This window comes from Agelaius phoeniceus, chromosome 6 (assembly GCF_051311805.1).
Source record: "Agelaius phoeniceus isolate bAgePho1 chromosome 6, bAgePho1.hap1, whole genome shotgun sequence".
Taxonomy (NCBI): domain Eukaryota; kingdom Metazoa; phylum Chordata; class Aves; order Passeriformes; family Icteridae; genus Agelaius; species Agelaius phoeniceus.
The window spans coordinates 29,514,832-29,534,472 of NC_135270.1; the positions used below are offsets into that span (position 1 = coordinate 29,514,832).

At 41.7% G+C, this 19,641-nt stretch overlaps 1 protein-coding gene across 2 annotated transcripts in view; it reads left to right on the top strand.

The window, feature by feature from the left end:
• The first annotated feature begins 463 nt into the window (after positions 1 to 463).
• The window catches only part of MAP3K9 (mitogen-activated protein kinase kinase kinase 9), a 58,410-nt gene continuing 39,232 nt past the window's right edge, over positions 464 to 19,641 (top strand). For both annotated transcript variants that reach the window (XR_013182792.1, XM_054635195.2), the window contains exons 1-2: positions 464 to 1,082; positions 6,084 to 6,497. Coding sequence is in view for 1 of the 2 variants with exons in the window: in XM_054635195.2 (XP_054491170.1) it covers positions 782 to 1,082; positions 6,084 to 6,497 (715 nt within the window). In the remaining variant the exon portion in view is untranslated. The remainder of the gene's footprint in view (positions 1,083 to 6,083; positions 6,498 to 19,641) is intronic.

Consider the following 19,641-nt stretch of genomic DNA (forward strand, 5'->3'; position numbering starts at 1 on the left):
TAAGTTCGGACGGGTTACGGAAGTCCATGGCCTAACAGATAACAGAGATTCTGTTGGGTTTCCGACCGCTCCCCGCGGGGGGGCAGTGGCGGTCCCGGCGGGGCGGGGGACACCGAGCCCCGGGGTCAGCAGGTGCCGGCCCAGATGTGCGCCGCCTCCGCCCGCCACCAGGTGGCGCCCGCCCGCTCCGCCCTCGGGCCGCCCCGCCCTTGACCCGTGTCATGCCCCTTTCCCCAGCCAATGAGACGCGGCGGGGAAGGCGGAGCTCGCAGCGCGCGGCCCAATGGGAAGCGAGAACTGACCATACGGGGGCCAATCGGGGGCACACCGGTGAGTGCGCGACGCCGGGGGCCGGTAGGGGAGGGGCGTGGCCAAGGGGGCGCGGGCCCTCAATCAGGTGAGGGCGGAGCTGACGGGCGGCGGTGGCAGCCAATGGCGGCGCGGGGGCGGGGCCTGCCCTGCCCACCCCTCGCGCCACCGAAGCTGCCAGAGAGTCAGGTGGCTCCGGGATGTGCGGCGGCGGCGGCAGGAGGCGGAGGCGGGCACGGAGGAGGCGGCGGATGGGGGGGATGCAGCGGCTCCTCCACGGCACACGCTGCCTGGCCTCGCCCCTGCCCGCGCTGGGCTGAGGCGGCCCCGCGCCGGGAAGTCCCGGCAGCGGCGGCGGCACCTGGTGCCGGCGGGCGCCGGGCCGCATGAACAATAGGCGGCGGTCCCGGCCCCGCCGCCCCCCGCAGCGCCCGGCTGCCGCGGGCGCCTCCCCCTATGGAGCAGCCTCGCCATGGAGCCCCTCACCGAGCTCAGCCAGGAGGGTGCGGGCGGCGGGGAGCCGCCGGGCGACGGGCCGCTCTGGACCGCTGTCTTCGAATACGAGGCGTGCGGCGAGGACGAGCTGAGCCTGCGGCCGGGGGACGTGGTGCAGGTGCTGTCCCGGGACTCGCACGTGTCCGGCGACGAGGGCTGGTGGACGGGCAAGATCGACCAGCGCGTCGGCATCTTCCCCAGCAACTACGTGAGCAGCGGCGTGCAGGGGGGCGGCCCGGAGTTGCGCGCCCGATACCCGCCGCCCCCCGCCATACAGCGTAAGGGAGCCCGGGCCCGGCCGGGGGGCTTGGCGCGGCCCCTTTGCCGAGAGGGAGGGAGCCAGGGACAGGCCCGGTCCTGCCCCCCTATCGCGGGCTTGGGGTGGGTATGGGAGGGGGGATGAGACCGGCGGAACTGCCGAGGCTGTGGGCACAGCCGAGGCTCGGCCCTCCCGATGTCCCTGGGGAGGGGCCTGGGCCGGCTCTTCCGTGGGTCCTGTTGGAAGCCGGTGCCGCCGCTGAGGGGGAAGGGAAGGCCCCTCCACGAGTGGCCGTGGGAGGCCGCGGGCCCAGCCGGCGGCGGGGTGGGGGGGCCTTCGGTGGCGAGCGGAGGGGCTGCGGCGTCTCAGGCCCCCGGCCTGGGGCTGCCCCAGCCCCCGGTGTGTTCCCTTGCCTACCCGCCGAGGTATTCCTGCTGCTCCAGTGCCCTCCTGCCTTCCTGGCCAGCGCGCCGCTCCCTGGAAGGCAGAGCTTCAGGCTCAGTGTGGTGGCGTTTCGGCGACGCCGGGAGCAGTTTCCCATTGTTAAGACCTGTCTTTCCAGGGGCTGATAAATTTCCATCAAGCAACAAAATCCTGGTGACTGGGCAGTAGTGGAGTCACCAGGGCTCTGGTCATTCTGCCTTAAGAATATTCTTAAAGAAAGGTTGCTGGGAGGGAAGCAGTTGTTTTATGAAGTGTTGATTCACTGCTAATACTTACTTGTTCAGTGTTATCCTACTTACTAACCCAAAGCTTATTATTTCTGACTGAAAAATTTCTAAGTTGACTTGTGTTACCAGGTTCCTCTGCCCTCTTACAAATTCTGTCCTGAAATACCTGTGAGTGAGTTGTATCTGTGTTTGGGTATCTGGGCCTGCCTGAGGGTCACTTGACTATGTTGTGATGCTGAAGGCACTGAGGGATTGGTTTGTTTCCCTGAATTTCGGTGCAGTTTTGAAGCCTTTGTTGGAGACAGAGAATAGGGCTGTTTCATCTCAACGTTTTTTTAGTCACTATGTACTGTGGAAAGAGAAACAACGTGGAATGACTTTCTAGATGCTGTTTATCTATCACCATTGACAATTCAGGCAAGGATGCTTCTTTTTTTTGAGGGGCAGAGAAAGATCTTCAGACTAGTAGGCTTTTCTAGAAAGTAAAAGAGTGAAAAGATGCTTTGTCCTATCTAGGCCGTATCTCCAAGGAGTACAACTAATAGCTTTTTTTCTTACTTTGTGTTCTTCTTGAAAGCATTTAGGTAAAACTCAGTAATTTGTAGCATTGCCCTTGGGCTTCTGAAAGGACTAGGTGCTGTTCCTTTCTTCCATGCTGCAAGAGCACTGTTAAGTTATTTTTTTTCCCCACACACAGAAAAAGTTGTGAATGAATGCTTATTAAGTTTTGCTTTTGAAGTACTTAAGAGAATCATTTCTATAGAACCTTTCGAACCCTCAGCTCCCATCCTCTGTGGAGTGTTCAAGTTCAGGCTTTGTAACTGTGGATTGTCCTGTCTTGCTGCCTCTTCTATGGTTTGATGGCTCACCAACAGTTGTGGAGTTGTACTTTGTCCCTTTGTCTTTGCCTTACTCTTCCCATGCCCCTACAGAACTACACTACTTCTCTTCTGTCAAGTCACCAACCATGCATTCATGACAAAGTAGAATTTATTACCCTCAGAGGTTTTTATAGTGCTTAAGGAGTATGGGGCTTCTTTTAAAAAAACAATGCAGTTTGGACAGAGATTAAAGTTGGTTGCCATTAAATTGGATTTTCAAGTTGAGTATTAAAATCCTTTGCAAGGAATGCAATCCATTTTTAGAGCTGATGATGTTAGTTTGATAGCTGTTAGGAATAGGAATCACCATCTACTGTTTAATACTTCATAGTCCAGTAAGTCCAGTTTTGCAGGAGTGATGCAAAGTGTTGTTCTGGACATGCACCTCAGCACAGAACCTATTTTTACTGGCTTTTCTAAAGTTTATCTATATATTTAATGAAAATTTGGGAGTACAAGTCCTAGAGATTCTACTTCTACTGAGAGTTGTCCTAGTTTAGCTGGTAATTTTAGCCATCCTTGTAGTGTGCTGGAATTTCGCCTTGGTGAAGATACCATGAATGATAAAAAGCAGCCTGTGGTGGCTGTCAGGAGTGGGCCAACTTGAGGGACTTTCATCTGTACTTAAGACTGAATTAAACGATTTAATCATATGGTCTAATAAGGGCTGATTAAACAGCACCTACCTTGCAGTTGTCAACATGGCCACTGTTTCATGGTGTACAGGCTCTATAATTCCTTACCAGCCCACAGAGGAATGAGAGCACTTCAGTTCTTGAATTCTGTACAGTCCTGTACAACACAGCTGCCAAATGACACTGGAGTTAGTGTTTGGAAATGTGACAAAAAGCAGGTATTTTGTGCACTAATGTACCTGTATAACTCAAACTCTGAAAATGAATAAACTAATTCAGCAGAAAATACCTTTTAAAAACCCTAAACAAAATATTTTTTAAAAATCAGGTTTTTTTAATGAATAAGCTACCCATGAGGGTAAGCTGGCCAGTTTGCCTTACAGAAGTATACATTTTCAAACTAAGCTAAGATCGTACTTCCAGATAAAAGAACATTCAATGTCATGCACTGGGTTTCATGTGGAAGCTGAAGTCTCTCGGTTTTACATCCCACCCCTATTAATTTGTGCATCCAGCAGGGATGTGCTTTTTCTGATGGAAAATGGGTGGTGGCACACAAAGTGTTCTACTTTCCAGCCCTTCGGTTTCCTTTGCCCATCTTGTTCTCCTGCCTGCCACCTTACTGTCGCGCTTCTCCCCAAAATCGGGGCGGATGGGGGGAAGGGGCTGTGGAGGGGGAAGGCCGGGGCGCTGCCCGCGGGGCTGTCCCGTCCCGTCCCCGTCCGGTCCCCGCTGCCGCCGGAGCTGTCCCTTCAGCACCTGCGGGCCGGCGGCCGCTCGCTCGGCGCCTCATTGACGTCCTCTTAATCCGTGAAATGCCCGAGCAGAACACCCGCTGTGAGCAGCGCCTGAATGCTGTCTGTCCGGAGCTGGCACCCTGGTGGTGTGGGATGCGTGTTTGTTCATTTTCGGGTTTTTAACTGACCTTGTTCCTAGAAGCAGGTTAAGTGAGGACTCTAGCAGTGCTGAAATTCTATTGGCTGAAGAGATAGGACTCAACATCTGATTTCTTTAGGTCTTTTACTAGTGAGAAGTACAAGAGTGACTCTTTGTGTATTCTCAGTGGCAGGGGAGTCTCACATTTAGAGTTATTGTCATTACAGTCTTGTTCTAAAATTTCAGTGTTTCCACTCAGAATTTACTCCTTTCATGTTTTCTAGTAATCTCTGTTTCAAGCATTTGAACACCAAGGTTGCTACTGTAGGACTGAAATCTTCTTTGTTGCACAAATCCTTGAAGCTCAGAGTGTTACCCAAAATATGTATTCACAGTAGCAGAAAAATAAATTCTCTTCATCTTCTGGAGTGGAAGAGACCTTTTCTCCTTCTGGCAGACTTTCTTGGTCAGATTTCTATCTTGTTTCCTGTTAGTCTTTTGTTCATGGAACACTAGGAAAGGCAGCAAAGGCATCCTTATTAAACTAACTCGTAGGTTTGACTAACTTAAAGTAAGCCAACTTCTAAAAATCATGTTCAGGAAAGGTAGAGCTCAGACAAAATAAAAGCCTGCAGCTGTGGACAGAAGAGTTTGTATTAACTCCATACAGTTTTGTGACAAAGTCTTGTACTGTAGACTTATACATTGGAAAGGCATTTGATTGGAATAAGGAGACTACTTTATTGAAGTGGGATCTAACCTGCACCCTTGCATACCTAATTTCCTTTCTGCTAGACAAAGTGGGGGAACCATGTCAGATTTGGCATTTCAAATGCAGGAAAATATTAAAAGGCTTGGTGACTTTTTGTTCAAATCTTGCATTATGGTACTGTTCCTTTAAAACTTTTTAAAATGTCATTGACTGTAATTGGTAACCATGCAAATGTCATACAGAGTAGCATCAGTGGTAGCCTTCCACTACTGTAAATTAAGCTGTGTCTACATGTTTTTGATGGTCAGTATGTGGAATTTTATTCTACGTTGGTCAGTGTTAGATGGGTTCTTTTGGCCACCCATATAAACTGTGTTTAGTGTACAGTTGTACAGGATACATTTTCTTATTGCTTTTACTCCAGGTGCAATTTGTGTGCTGAATTGAGACAGCTGCATCTGTAGATTTTTTTGTGTCAGTCTGTTAGGTATAGCTGTCAGTGTATGGGAATAGGAAGTTTTTGTAACGAAAATGCAGTATGCATTAATCAAGAAATGGTTTTCTTATTGCAGTATGCATTAATCAAGAAATGGTTTTCTTATTGCTTGCTCTGTGCACTCAGTATATGGTTTGATCCATCTGTTTGTCACACTGTTGTTGGTTATGTCAGAACTGGTTAACAGATCTCTTGTGGGGAACAAATCTGCAAAGCCTGGAGAGGTGTGGAAGAATAAGTGTGATTTGGGAAGGACTAAAAGATTGTTGTGGCAGTTCAACAAAAGACATTCAAATAAGGGACAAATGGAGAAGCAGATACATTTTGTGTTGAGTTTTAGCTATTTTACATTAAGCACTGTATTGCGAATGCAGCGAAGATAAGCTGGTGAGTGTGTTTTTCATTTTCAGAATCCAGTAGTGTAATTGAGAGTTTATCCTTAAGGGGAGTAGGGGCAGGAGCATCAGTAGTAAAAGGGTTTAACTGTGGTAAGAGATGGCTATTCTATTGTTTTACCATTTACAGTGAGTACTTCATGCCAGTTTTATGACACTACAAGGTCTGTTTTACCATACTATTCAGCACTAAAAGCTTGTCAGAAAGGCCCACTGCTTTCCTTTGTATTGTTTTGGTGTGAAAATTGGCCCTTCCTCCAAGGGCAGAGGTGAGTCGGCCAGCATCGACCTTCAGCTGATGTACAGAGTGCATAGTTGCTAAATGCTTACATCTTTCTTTGTCTCTTTCCCTAGTCCTAGAGATCGACTTCTCAGAGCTTGTTCTGGAAGAAATCATTGGCATAGGGGGCTTCGGAAAAGTCTATCGAGCTGTATGGATAGGAGATGAGGTTGCTGTCAAGGCAGCTCGCTATGACCCTGATGAGGACATCAGCCAGACCATTGAGAATGTCCGCCAGGAGGCCAAGCTCTTTGCAATGTTAAAACATCCCAACATCATTGCCCTCAGGGGCGTGTGTTTGAAGGAACCTAACCTTTGCCTGATCATGGAGTTTGCCCGCGGAGGATCGCTCAATAGGGTGCTGTCTGGTAAAAGGATACCTCCTGACATACTGGTGAACTGGGCAGTGCAGATTGCCAGGGGAATGAACTACCTGCACGAGGAAGCAATTGTTCCCATAATTCACCGTGACCTCAAGTCCAGCAACAGTAAGTGCTACACAGTGAACAGTCAGGGTGCTGGGACATGGTTTTGGGGGAAAAAATCATACAAAGAAAAGAGGGGAGTAGTGTTAATTTAGTGAACCACTGTATCCTCTAATTCAATCCCAGAAGGGTTTATTTTTATGCAGTATGGTGCTAGAGATCACAGGATACATGCAAATGCCTTCAATTTGTAGAAGCAACTTAAATGATTGGATGAAAAAAGAACTGTGAATGAACCATGCTTTGCTAGTGTATTCATTTAGTGTCTAGGTTTTATTATTCATATAGTGTCTAGGCATTTCAACAGACTTCTGTATGTTAGAAAACCTTAGAATAAACTTGAACTTAGAATGTGTATTATTCTTCCTCTTTTTGGAAGAATAAGTGCTTCTTTGTAAGGGTAAATGCTCCTAGGCTTTCATTATACTTGCTAGATTTTGCTGTATAGATGAGATGCAAGCCTGTTTTCCTTATGGGAGATTTAACCGATCCCAGCAGAATTGGATCTTCCCTTTATCCGTCGTAGAGCTGGTGTTGACAGAAACATTAACTCATGTGAATAAAATGTCCTTGTACACTCAGGACTTCAGCTGATATTTACATGGTACAGCTTTACATGGTACAGCTCACCCATTAGAGAGCAAGGGAAACTTTGGTAGTTAGGATTGTGGAAATCATGCTGATTTCAGCTGCTGTGTAATACAGCTTTACTGTGTGTTGCTTGGGTGCTGTTCTTGTAATGTGTCTCTTTTCACAAACTTTAACTTCTCAAAGTCAAACACACACATAGAATATTATTTATGAGTGTGGGAGCAAAGTGCTGCAGTGGTTTAAAGATCATAATTTCCTTTCCCGATGCAGTATGCAGCTGCTTAGCCTTTCTATCTGCTTGTCTGTGTCTAGATGGCAAGAGCAAACACAGACCTGCATGTTGGATGTAGTGGTTTAGACTGGTGTGTTAGTATGAACTCATTGTCATTTATGGCTTGAGTTGATAAGAAGCTCTGTGAACTGGGTGTCTGGGATGCAGGCATATGTTCCCTTTCGCTTTGAGGGCAGGGACATTAGCCAAGAGGTCTGATAGATGGGAATCTTAATATCTTAAATAGATTCACTAGCATTAACCGTTGCAATGCTGTAAATTTCCAGTGTCTTCCTATGTTTTTGTGGTCTCAAATATTGTGGCCATGAATTTACTTAGTTGGTTGTGGAAGAGTAAAAAATGTATTATTAGTTTTTGTTAGTGGAAAAAAGGAACTATAAGAGCATTCAAGTTAGTTTCTACAGTATTGTTCTTATAGTAACAAGTTTCCCATTTTGTTAGAGTAAGGCAATCTTAATGTCAATAAAGATTTCCTGATATCTAAACCCTTCCCTTAAAGATGGCAAATATATGGCATGGTAATAAATGTTGTAAAATTAAGAAATCATTTGCTACATGAATTAATGAATGACTGGCTGCATCTGTGAATGAGAAATAATTGCCTTTCAGTGTTGTGCCTTTCCTCCTTACCTGAGAAACTATTTACTTGCTTATTTTGCTAACAGGCCATTAATATTTCCTTGCTAAGTGCTAGTTGAACATTTTTGAGGTTTAGAATTAAGTTATTAAGAAAAGTTATTTCTAAGATAAAAATCTGTTAGCTTCTAGTACTTCACGTTTTATTCAGACCAGAGACTTCTAGTTGTAAAAGGGAAAAGCTTCAGCAAGATAACCAGGCCAACCAGAGGGACACCCAGTGCAGAGTGTTGCCATCCAGACAGATAGGGATGCTAGAAAACACGTGGATTGTCAACAGCAAGACTAAATGTCTCCTGTCACAAAGAATCAGCAGGGTGTAATTGTGCTGCACTGCTAATGGCCAGTGAGAAGTTGCTACATGTATAATTTCCATCATTTGGGAGGAAGCAATAGTAAAGAAAGGGGAAGAATGAGTCAGAATGCCTCTGAAAGAATTCAGAGATGTTCTGTATTTGAAGGGGAAAGATAGAGAATTTACATGGTGGTTGTGACCAAGATAGCATCTGATCTAGTAGAGAAATGATGGGTATTGGAAAATTCCATCCCAGATAAGACTGGAGCAAGCAATATTACATTTGGGAAACTAAATGAATGTAGGAGCTGGTACTGGAGGAAAAGACTTAAGATATTTTAAGGAAAAATTATTGGATTGTTTTTCTCTTTTGAAATTAGATAAATTAGTAGCCTTGGGTATAGGCTTGACACATTGCAACAGCTGTTTATTAAACAAAATTAAGTTCTTCATTCTGTGCTGTGTGGTTGAAGAGAAATTTAAAATGTATGCTATTTTAAACATTTGAAATACACGTTATTTTCTGAGTGTACCTACAGAGCAAGCATCATAAATATTAGATTATGACAATGGTGGAGCCTTTTTGTGGGGATAAGGGATTGTAGGATGAACAACTTTGAGCTGCCTAAGTCATGTGTTTCTTGATTATTCTGTCACTGCATTGCTGAAATCCCTTTTCTCTTATATATAATAAGCATCTTAGAGATTTCTCTGCTCTGTTTCCTGTGAAAAGCTTTTTACTAGTTTTGTAAAGATTACTGGACTGAGTACATTATTGCATCCTGATTAATATATAGCTTGCATTTTGTCTGTTTTTCTGATGAACTGTTTTCTTAATTACCATGGATAATGGAGAGCAGGTTATCTTGTTAGCTTTGTGCTTGTAGAATTACAAGCTTGTAGCATTTCCTTTGCACAAGTTACCACCCGCTAGGTGACAGGCAGTGATGTGTCTGTGGTGAGGAAAGAGATTCTGCTGGCAAGAGCTTGGAAAGGATTCTTGCAGATGCATTTCTTACATGTACTAAACATCTCCAAGTGCTGTAGAGCTGTCATGGCAGCATCAGCTGTATTGATCTATTGATTGCTACTGCCTATGTTAAGTAATAGATTGTGATTCTTGTACATCTCATCTTGCCTTCAGGCACCAGCTGGGATGTACACAGTCCCTCTGAAGCTGCAGGATGAGTTAATCTGGGAGGTAGAGAACAAGATCGGGCAGTGGGAAAGAGCAGAGTTGCCTTATTTAAAATCCTTCTTTCTACTAGAATAGGAAAAAAATCAGAGAATGCCTTGTTGTCAGATGTCTGCTTATATTTAGGCAGACACAGAATGCATAAGGACAGTACTTCATGATGAATCTTTTAAGCAGGTCACGTTACATTTTGAGCATATCTAGTGGGCACCCTAATGCAAGTCTGAGAAATTACCCCATTATATAAGGATTTTGAGAAAGCATCTTTTTTTGATTTAAACTGTTGCAGCTTGGTGGACTCAGTGTGTACCAAACAATGCTCAGAATAGTTGTCAGCATTTCTGGTAGTGTAATAAAGAACATAGGGTTTTGATTACTTTGAGAGATAAGTTCACTTTAGTTCATCTGAACTGAACTTCAGATGATTATTTGAAGATTCTAGGAGATGTCTCTTTCTTGAGATACTCCTCATCAAAAAGCACTCCAAATGCTATCCATCTTTTTTCCAAAAAAGATGTTATCCATCTTTTTTTGGTTAAAAGAAGGAAATTTTTTCTGTTCTATAGTTTTCCAAATTTTTTTTTCTTCGTTACATTTTCATAACTTAACATTTAATGCTAATACATTTAGATTGTAGGAAAAGTGCTTTGTATGTTTAATACCATGTTTGTTTGAGGAAGACATTGTAAATCTTGGAGGTTCTGAGGGCTGCCTGTTTTATTGTTTTGGGGATACAATCAGGAAGCGAGTACAGAAAGGTCTTTACAGAATGAATTGTACACCTGTAATTTAGTTTTAGAAATGGTGAAATTATTTTCTTGAGTCTGAGTTCAGCTGGCATTAAGTCTGGTAGACAAGTGTTCCGATGGCATTACCAACTCATATGTCAGTCATATAACTACATGAGAGAAAAAAGGTAATTTATGAAACTATTTGGTTCTGCTGTGTGTGGAGATAAGTATTTCTCTTTCATTTTGGGCATTTGATTTAAGGGATTCAAGTTATTCCATACGAAAATTAATCTTACTAATCTGACAGAATCCTCAGTGGCTGCTGCTGCTTCTCTTCATGTGGTGATATTTCCTTCTTTCCTTCTTCAGTTGCACATTGGTGAGCCATTGAGCATATGCTATGGAATCCTTAGTAGGCCTTTCCCAATGTGAAAGCACCTAAATAATCTAAATGCTGAGCTGTAGGAAAAAAAGCAACTAGAAATGCCCACTGACATCAACATGACTGCGCTTAGAATAGCTCTTAAGAGTTTCCCTTTCTTTTATCTCTCATCTGTGATTCAAGTCTTATTTCTGGCCAGAGAAAAGTGCCTGGCATATAATGTTTAGGATCAAAAAGAAACAGTCCTGTTGGTTTTAGTGAAGTATTGTAAATAACAAAGTTGGTCCTGTTTGTCTGTCCGTGTTAGATATGCCAGCATTGCTATAGGAATAAAGCAAATTAACTAATACTATGGAGAGCTAACAAAAGCATATTTGATTTTTTTTTTTCTGTCTCAGCAAAACATGTTTGTTATTTGCACTACATTGAAAGATTTTGCTCAAGGTGCCAGTTAGCAAAGTGCTTTTTAAAAGTCACCATGGTTGTGTTCCACAAAGTGGCACAGAAGATTAGCAGCAAAGTGACATTGCCAAGGTCAAAGAAAGATGAAAGGACAATGGTCAAAATAAACCCCAACAATTCTGATTCAGCCAAGTCAGTAGTTTTTCCTTTCAAGTTATTTGAAGTGTTTACCTCTTGTACTTTTTGGATCACCAGTGTAAGCTTGTGATGTCCCGAGATTATTCTAAGTTCTAGCTTTCCAAAAGAATTCCAAACTCTGCTATAGCTTTGCTTAGTTAATGTAGTTAAGCCTTTATCTGTTCGTAAAGATGCCAGTAGAGCTGACTTTCCACCTGGTTTATGGATAGTTGTTCCTAGGACTTACAATATTCCCTGGTTTTTATTTTAATCCAGTCATAGTTGACCCTCTTCTGTTGGTCTTTTCAGAGAAGGAACAGTATTTGTAAGCCTCTTCCTCTGTCTGGCAGAGGTGTAGAGGAGAACTCTTACAAGGTCTGCTGAATGTATGTTGGCAGAGCAGTTTGGAACTCCACACAGTTATTATTGCTGCTTCTGGTACTCCAGTGTAATTTGCTGACTAACTCTCCAATGTTGTACCTTCTATCAGAATGGATTTCCTTTGTCAGTGCAATTAAAAGGCTGAGCAATGCTTCATGTAGAATATCGTGAAGCTATTTCAGTGGTATCTGAATGCTTTGCACTGGATGAGTAGTTGGTCTGACCTTAGTTGGGTAGTCCCTTGGCCTGTAAGAGGAAAGTGGTAAAAAAGTGAAGTTTTATGGGGGGACGTGTGGTGTGAAAGACCGCAGCTACGAGATGATGGTCACTTGTATTGTAGTTTAAAAAAAATTCCAAATAGCCATAATTTTTTGCTTGTGGTAATATCATGAGGAAATTGATGCCATTAATACTACACATTTTCACTGAAAAAGAATGAAAAAAAAATGCAATTAGTGCAGAAGATGTAAATTATGCCTGAAAGTGTTGCTAATTTTTAAGATGTTAAAATATCAGGAATTCACAGAAGTAGGGTGACAGTTTCTGTGTTGTGCTTTGGTACTTTCCTGGATTTTTTCTTCATTAGCTTTTGTAAATTAGTGCAGCTGTTTTCCTCTCAGAGAGGTTTGACAGATGCTTTCATGTTGCAGTCTTGTTTTCATGTCTTAGTAGATTTCTGAGAATTCCAAAATGACATACATCTTCTGTAAATAGTTTGTTTTAGTTGAATATAGATTGATATATTCACTGTTAGGTGCAAGTCAAAAATATGACTCTTTATGAAATGTTTGATGTCCACAAGGACACTTTGGTGTCCTCCTGCCCACACTAAGTAGTAAAAAGGCAACTTCAGCAATGGAATCTAATAGACAAGTATGGAAAGAGTACCTCTTGTTTTTATTAATTTGTGTCTATTACATTTGAAACCCTAGCTAATATCCTTTTGATGTAATTGAGCCACTGTGCACATTTTTTGCTGGGTTCTCTCTGCTCCTAAGAAAAAAATAACTTAGAGTTGTGGTATGAAGCACTTTATTCAAATTGTGCATATGGAAGTGAAGAACAGACCTAAGCATGGTCATGCAGCAAGTGTCTGTAGGCATCCTCTGAATTCACTGTCTGACCATCTGTGACAGAGCTGTGTTCTTCTGAAATTTCTAAGGAGCCAGTTAAGGGTGAGAACAGCTTTGTGCTATCTCTGAGAAGCTAGAATAATTCCTTGATCTCCACTTTTTTTTGGGGGGGGTGTTTCTTCCACATCAATAAACTTAATTTTAATTTTGACTGACTTCTGTCAGCAGCTTCACTTTTGCTTTTTTTTATCAAACAATTCCATTCAGAATTTCAACATACCTGAAGCAAACCCGCTCTTGAAGCATCAGACATAAAACACTGTCTTGCTCTTTGAAGTGATGATTCATCACCCAAGATGATTCTTTAATTTTAAGTTACATCCCATCTTGATGACTGCATGCATTTCCTTATGACAGGACAAGGGAAACCTTAAGTTGTTTGAAAGAATACAGGGCATAGCACATGGTTATAAGTAGCTGCTTTTTGGTATGTGTTTGCTTTCTGATTCCAGAATAGTTTGTTATGTTGGTCGACTTTGATTGCCAAAAGGTTGCCAAAGTTGACTGGAGTATCTGCTAATTGCTTGTTAATTGTCCCACTGCTAATGGAAAGTCTTCCTCAGACCCGAGCTTTTTGCAGATATGAAAAAGAAATAGTAACAGAACCTCATGCACTGAGAAAACAAACTATTCCAAAGCATAACAATTCAGAATTGTGTTGTTTGGTTTCATCACTGTTTGTTAAGTTCAGAAAGAAGAGCTCTTGCCCACAGAATGGTAAATTTTTGTGTCCCGATCTGTAGAATAGTCATTGTGGTGGTAATGGCAGCTTGGTGCAGCATCACTCTGGGTCCTCTTGGGAAGGAAGTAGCCAGAGGACACACAGCCTTCCTATGAAGTGTTTGTATTACTGCCACACACAGCCCTTCCACTAAGCTTTCTAGAGGTGTTGTAGTATTGCTCACACATTTATTACAACACCATTTTTTATTAAAAACAAAAATACCCTCCCAAAAGAGAAAGCATTATCTTGTGCACATATGGATTTCAAATTGTCTCTGAAATTCTGTATGTGTTTTGAATGCTGTGTGTCTTACATCTGGGATAATTTTACAGCTACAAGCCAAGCTCCCAGTTTTCTGTACATCCATCTCTGATGCGTTGTGAAACAAGTTCCTAGATTTTGGTTTGGCCATTGAGAAATATTGGGATCTCCTGTTTATATTACAGCTGGAAAAATCTAAATGCAAACATGGCTTCCTCCTTGCCTATGTATAGACTAATTATTAAGATGTGTAGCAAATGATTGTCAGTGTGCCAGCAGCTCCACTTACTAGTAACAGGTCAGTACTTTTACCACTAAGATTTTATTGCAACAATTTCTGTGCTTAAATTGGAGATTCCTGGAAGGTTCTTGGTCTACTAAAAAGAAATGCTACTATGAATAATTGCTGTAAGGATGGTACATACAAGAGTGGTGGGATGTATGTGGACCAGGCCATGTGGTCCACCAATCACAAAAGCATTGCATTTCCTGTTGTTTCTCCTTTATGAGTATGGGCCTATGGAAAGATGTTAGAGAATAGTCTTTAGTTCCTTTTGACTTCGCATTGTTCAAGGATCCTGAGAATAAGAAAAATACGATAACTTTGATTAATAGAACTTTATATGCCCAATTCTGCTTGTTGAAGTGTTGTCAGTCTTGGCCTGGGTTTATTGATTAGCTTTTCCTTTGTTCATGTAATCAGTCACATAATGTGTGGTTTTGATATGATTATGGTTATCTGGTAACCACAGAATATTCCTAATACTTCATCAGGTTATTGTTATTGTAGTTAGAATCTTTAATCACAGGGTAAGCTGGGTCAAAAAAAATCTATCAGAAGTGTAGCACATCTAAAAGTCAAGAGCTTTTTGATAGCTCTATTGAAAGTCTTGTGTGGACTTTCATGTACAATAGTGCAGGAATCCACTCTTTCTCAGCAGCTGACAACTTGTTCTGCTCACTTTAATGTCAAACTTGGCAGTATCTAAGAAACTCTTGAGTTTTACTGTTGTCAGATGTAGCTTGGATTTTGCATCTAAATGCCTTTTAACATTTGTTCTGATGAATGAAAATACACCTCTCTACCTTTTAAAAAATATTTTAGGTTGAATGTGATTTTAAAAACCCCATAAAACACCCCAGCTTATGGTGTGGATTGTGCTGCTGCCTGTGAAGTTTTGTCTTTCTTACCTTCTAGATTTTGGAGTACTAGCTTATTCCATGAATGAGTTGGTGTTGGTTTTACTTACTGTTTCATAAAGATGTCTTAATTGAAACTAAAACAAAACAGTTTGGGCTACCTTTTCCATCATGAATTTCATGTTTATATTTGTGTGGAAACAGCTCCCACTGAACCAGCACATTATTAAATCTCTTTTCAGGTGGTGTCTTTAGTGATGAATGATGAATACCATTCATGTGATTTTACTCTTTCCTTTCCTTTTTTGTTGTTGCCTAATACAGTTCTTGAAGTGTTGCAGGCTTTCAAAGTGATACAATTTAGTAATGCCCTGTGTTGAGTACAGATGTAATTATATTTTTTCCTTGGAGCATTTAACTGATTATGAAGAGTACAATAATCCATGCCTGAGCTAGAGGTTGTTGCAATGTCAGCAGTATGGTAGGATTTAGTCTGAAACCAGAATTGAACAGCTCTTTTTTCCCCAGAAACTCACCTGAGCATTCAGTGTGTTTTGTACAGATCACTAAAGTGATAAGACTTTTCACAGCCTAGCTAGGTGAAAGGATCGATTCTAAATATATCGGGGCTTTGGAGGCCTTTCCTCTCCCCTCCCCCATTATGCATTAGCTCTTTAGAGTTACTGTACTGCATGGCTTAAAATCCAAGAACTGCTGTGCTGTCACATCCATCACCTCTTCTAGGTTGATAGAAGAGGACAGTCATGCAGCTTTATGGATTTGCTGAACCCTGACTCGTACCCAGTAATTAAGGAGGTATTGCTTCCAAGGTGTACATATATTTTTTTAATGTACTGTTGCTGAATGGTTAGTAATAAGAGAGAAAATATGTGCTTATTACTAGAGGCAATATTTATGGGTTTTGGTTTTGCTTCTAAGATGTGAAATTTTGAGTGGGTCTTAAATTCTGTCCTCTCTAGCATCTCATGCAACACTTAGCCTTCTGTACCTCAAACACATATTAGAATAAAGATGCAGTCCTGCTGAAATGAATGGCAGAGTACCCAACAGAAGGTATGTAAAGGCTACATGCAGAAAGCCCGGACTTATTCCATGTGCAGATCTGTTAATCACTTTAAGTACTCTGAATGCAGGATCAAGAGCAGATTGCTCATTATCTGGATACTTGTGAAGCAAAGCTGTGCAGGCTGACTATGGAAGGTAGAGCTAAAATTGCAAATTAGATTTTGGCAAACTGCTACAATATGAGGTCTTATTTTGGAGCGAATTTTTGAAATCCTTTCCCAAATGCTTAGTTCTGTCCTCAAGACAGAATGCCAGTGTACTGCCAAAAGGACTTAATAATTAAAAAAAGGATTGCCTGGCAACCTCAGTCCCTTGTTCCCTTTGCAATAGCTTTTTTGACTTGTTAGGCTAACTGCAGACGTGATAGCTATCCCCTGTCTCTCTGAGACAATGCAGCAGCATGAAGCAGTATATTAAGGCTATCTTTTTATCTAACATCCAGGTTTTACCACCTCCAGCATCTGAGCTGGACATGTATCTTGGGAAGTTTTGCTTATTTATAGGAGGGGAAAATAGGATTGGAACAATCAGACTAAGTTCAGTGGAACAGTCTTCTATTCAAGAATATTTTTGTTTCATTTATGAATACTTGTCTCCTTGAAATAAGGACTGTTCAAAAGCTAGAGGAGAATGCTCAATACTTGTATTACTATAGTACCTTACATATAAAAACTCTGAAGATTTCAGACTGCATTGCATTTCTTCAGAGTACAGTGGAACTTATAATTCTTTTTTCAGATAAAAGCAAGTAGAAAAAGTAGTAATTGTCCCATGCAAGAAGCAAAATATGCTTATCTGATTTTTCTGAATTAGTCTTAATTTAAAAGTATTAATCTACATTTGCATGAATTTCACAACCTTGCTGTAGTTGAAAGTATTTGGTCTGGAAATAAATCTAGAAGACAGTTAAAGGGATTTGTACAAAGTGCAAATTATACCTATATTGTGGGGAGATGAGTGAAAAAAATTCTGTAGGCTGAAATTGTGTGTCCCAGTTGTGAAATTCCAGGGTCTATGTGTGTCAGTGAAGAAATTAAAATTAAATAAACCTCCTTCAGAGCTCTTCTTGCTTGCCTAAGTATTCTGTGGTCTGAAAAGCATCCCTTAGAAAACATACGCGGTTGAGTGAAAAGATTCTTTGTTCAAAACCAAATTTCCTGTAACAGATTGGCTCAGTTTTGGACATATTCTTCTGTGGGTGGGTGGTAGAGTCTGGATCCTGTGATATTACTCAGTCTTTTATCTGCTCTGGCAAACCTTTGACTTCAGTAAGCCTTTAGCTTTCTTGGGAGATTTGTGTTAAGCAATTTTTGGATAAATTTGGGTTTGTTTGGAAATGAAAATATTTTCTGTTTCCTTCAACTCTTGCACTTGAGACTTCTGCTGTATTGGCAGCAGAGAGAGGTTTTAATGGTAGTACCTCCCTGTATGGGCCTGGATTCCTCTTAAATCATACCACAGAAATGACTTGCATTATTTAGAACTGAAACCCTGCTCATGTTTTGCATTTAAAGATCTTGGAGTGAAACAGCATTGGTTTTCATAAAGGTTTTACTTTGTTCTTTCATTAAAGTTCCTGTACCTGGGATTTGGTGGACTCAGTATCTGATCTATCTCTTTACAGTACCTGAATTATCTCAATGGAAGAAGTAAATGGGCTGATGCTTATTTACCATCTGACCACTTTTGGTAGTTTGCATTTAGGTATTTTCCATTTTGGTCAGTAAAGCCACAGTAGGCTGTTCTGTTTTCAAAATGGAGGAGGAAATAAAATGTGTCCAGTATTCCCACCCACAATGATACTCCAGGCAGTGGTCTTTCACATTCCAGCTACAACAGGGTAACATTAGTTCCCTTCTTTACGGTTGGCCTTAGTGATGTTTGAAATAGTGATTGTACAGTAGCAGATGAGCAAAAGCCTGTGGGAAAACAAATCCAGTACTAGGCTGTTGTGTCCATTGGTGCTTCAGTTGCTCTGGAATGATCTGCAAAAACACCCAACTGTGTCAAAAAGGTGTGATATTATTCTGGGAGACAAAAGTCAGGTGAAATAATGTCATTTCATGTGAGTTTGACTTCCCTTGCCATTTTTCAGCCTTTCAGGTCATAACTAGTGGTCTTTTCACCCATCTTCAATCTTAACAAAATGAAAGTAGATATGCTGAAGCATTGGAGGTAAAGCAGTAACCTTGTTTAGAGGCCAAATAAAAAGGGAGACTGGGGAAGAAACTTCACCGAATCCAGCTAGTTAATGATTTAAATATTAGAATTGAATGTTTCTGCAGCAAGTGAAATAACAATGACTTTTTTTGTATTTATAGTCCTTCCTCTGTTGTCACTCCCACCCATTGCTGTTGCTGCCATCTAGCTCTTGGCCTATGTCAGCAGCTGATGCGGCCCTAAGGGGACGAAAACACTACACAAAGTAATGGGTTGTGGCTCCTGGGAATGGGTGTGAGTGGGATACATTTACAGGCTGAGTGCTTTTGCTGGAGATTTTCCTCTTGTTTTGATGTGACTGCTTTCTGCATTTGTAGAATGTTGGGGGGCAAAGCACTTGACCCACAGCAGTGTTCATGTTGGTGGAGACTGAACTAGAACTACTCAAGTGCACTGACACTTACAGGTGTTGGGTGTTGCCAGCACCTTTAAGGGTTTCAAGCCTTCTCAGCTCTCCATCCTCCGGGTGCTGTGTCAGGTAGCCAGCAGTCAGGGCCTCACCTGGGACATCCACCACCTGCTTTGTCTCCAGGTACAGGAGGTCCCTTTAAGTTCAGGCTTGCTTGGAGTATACCTTTATAGTCAGTTTTATATTGGTGGCAAAAGAGCTTCAGATACTTTGTTCTCCCAACTTGTTTCAAAGCATTGATAGCCACCCTGACCTGCTAGAAACACTATTGAATTGTGTGGGTCTCTATGAAAAATCGATAAAACTTTAAAATATTACTGTAAAATACATAAGTTAATGTTGCTTTATCACTAGGTAGTAATTTTTTCATGGTCTGCCTGTTGTATTTCAATAAAAAAAATAGTTACTCTGGCATTAAAATCTGACTATATTGTCGCTGCTGGAGAGAAGTTATATGGAAGTTAAGTATGAAGCCAGCAATCATCCATCAAGTTAGAATTATACCCTGGTGTACTACAGATAACAGCTCTTTTCCCCCACAGGTTTCCTTGTCTTCTAACCTTCTTCCTTACAGATTTCTTTCTGTATGCTTTCAGTTTTCATTACACTCAGTCCTGCTCTTATTTCTTTATTTCTCCTTCACCTAATTATTGTGACCATTTCCATCAGGCGTGACATTTATTAGCTAATAGCTTTCTATTCTTGTGCTTCAGGTTTACTGAGTAGCATCATGCAGAGATAATTGACTTGGTGTCAGCTGGACCATACAAGAGACCGTCTTAGATTTTTTTGCCATTTTTTCAGATTTCTTAATACACACATACATTCTCTGGACTGAGAAATGGAGTATAAAGTTGTTGATATAGCTGTTGTCATGAAGTATAGGGGCAATGGGCAGTTTGGTGGTTAATTCTTGTGGTGGTATTGCAGGGTAATCCTGATTTCCTTGGTATTGTTATTACCAACTTTTGCCTTTTAAGTCAGGAACGTCTTTATTTTTTTGGTGTACTGTGTGCCAAATAAACCAGGAATATGACAGCAGCATAGTGGAAAAAGCTGAAGCCAGCTTTGGTATGCCTGGCTGTTCATACT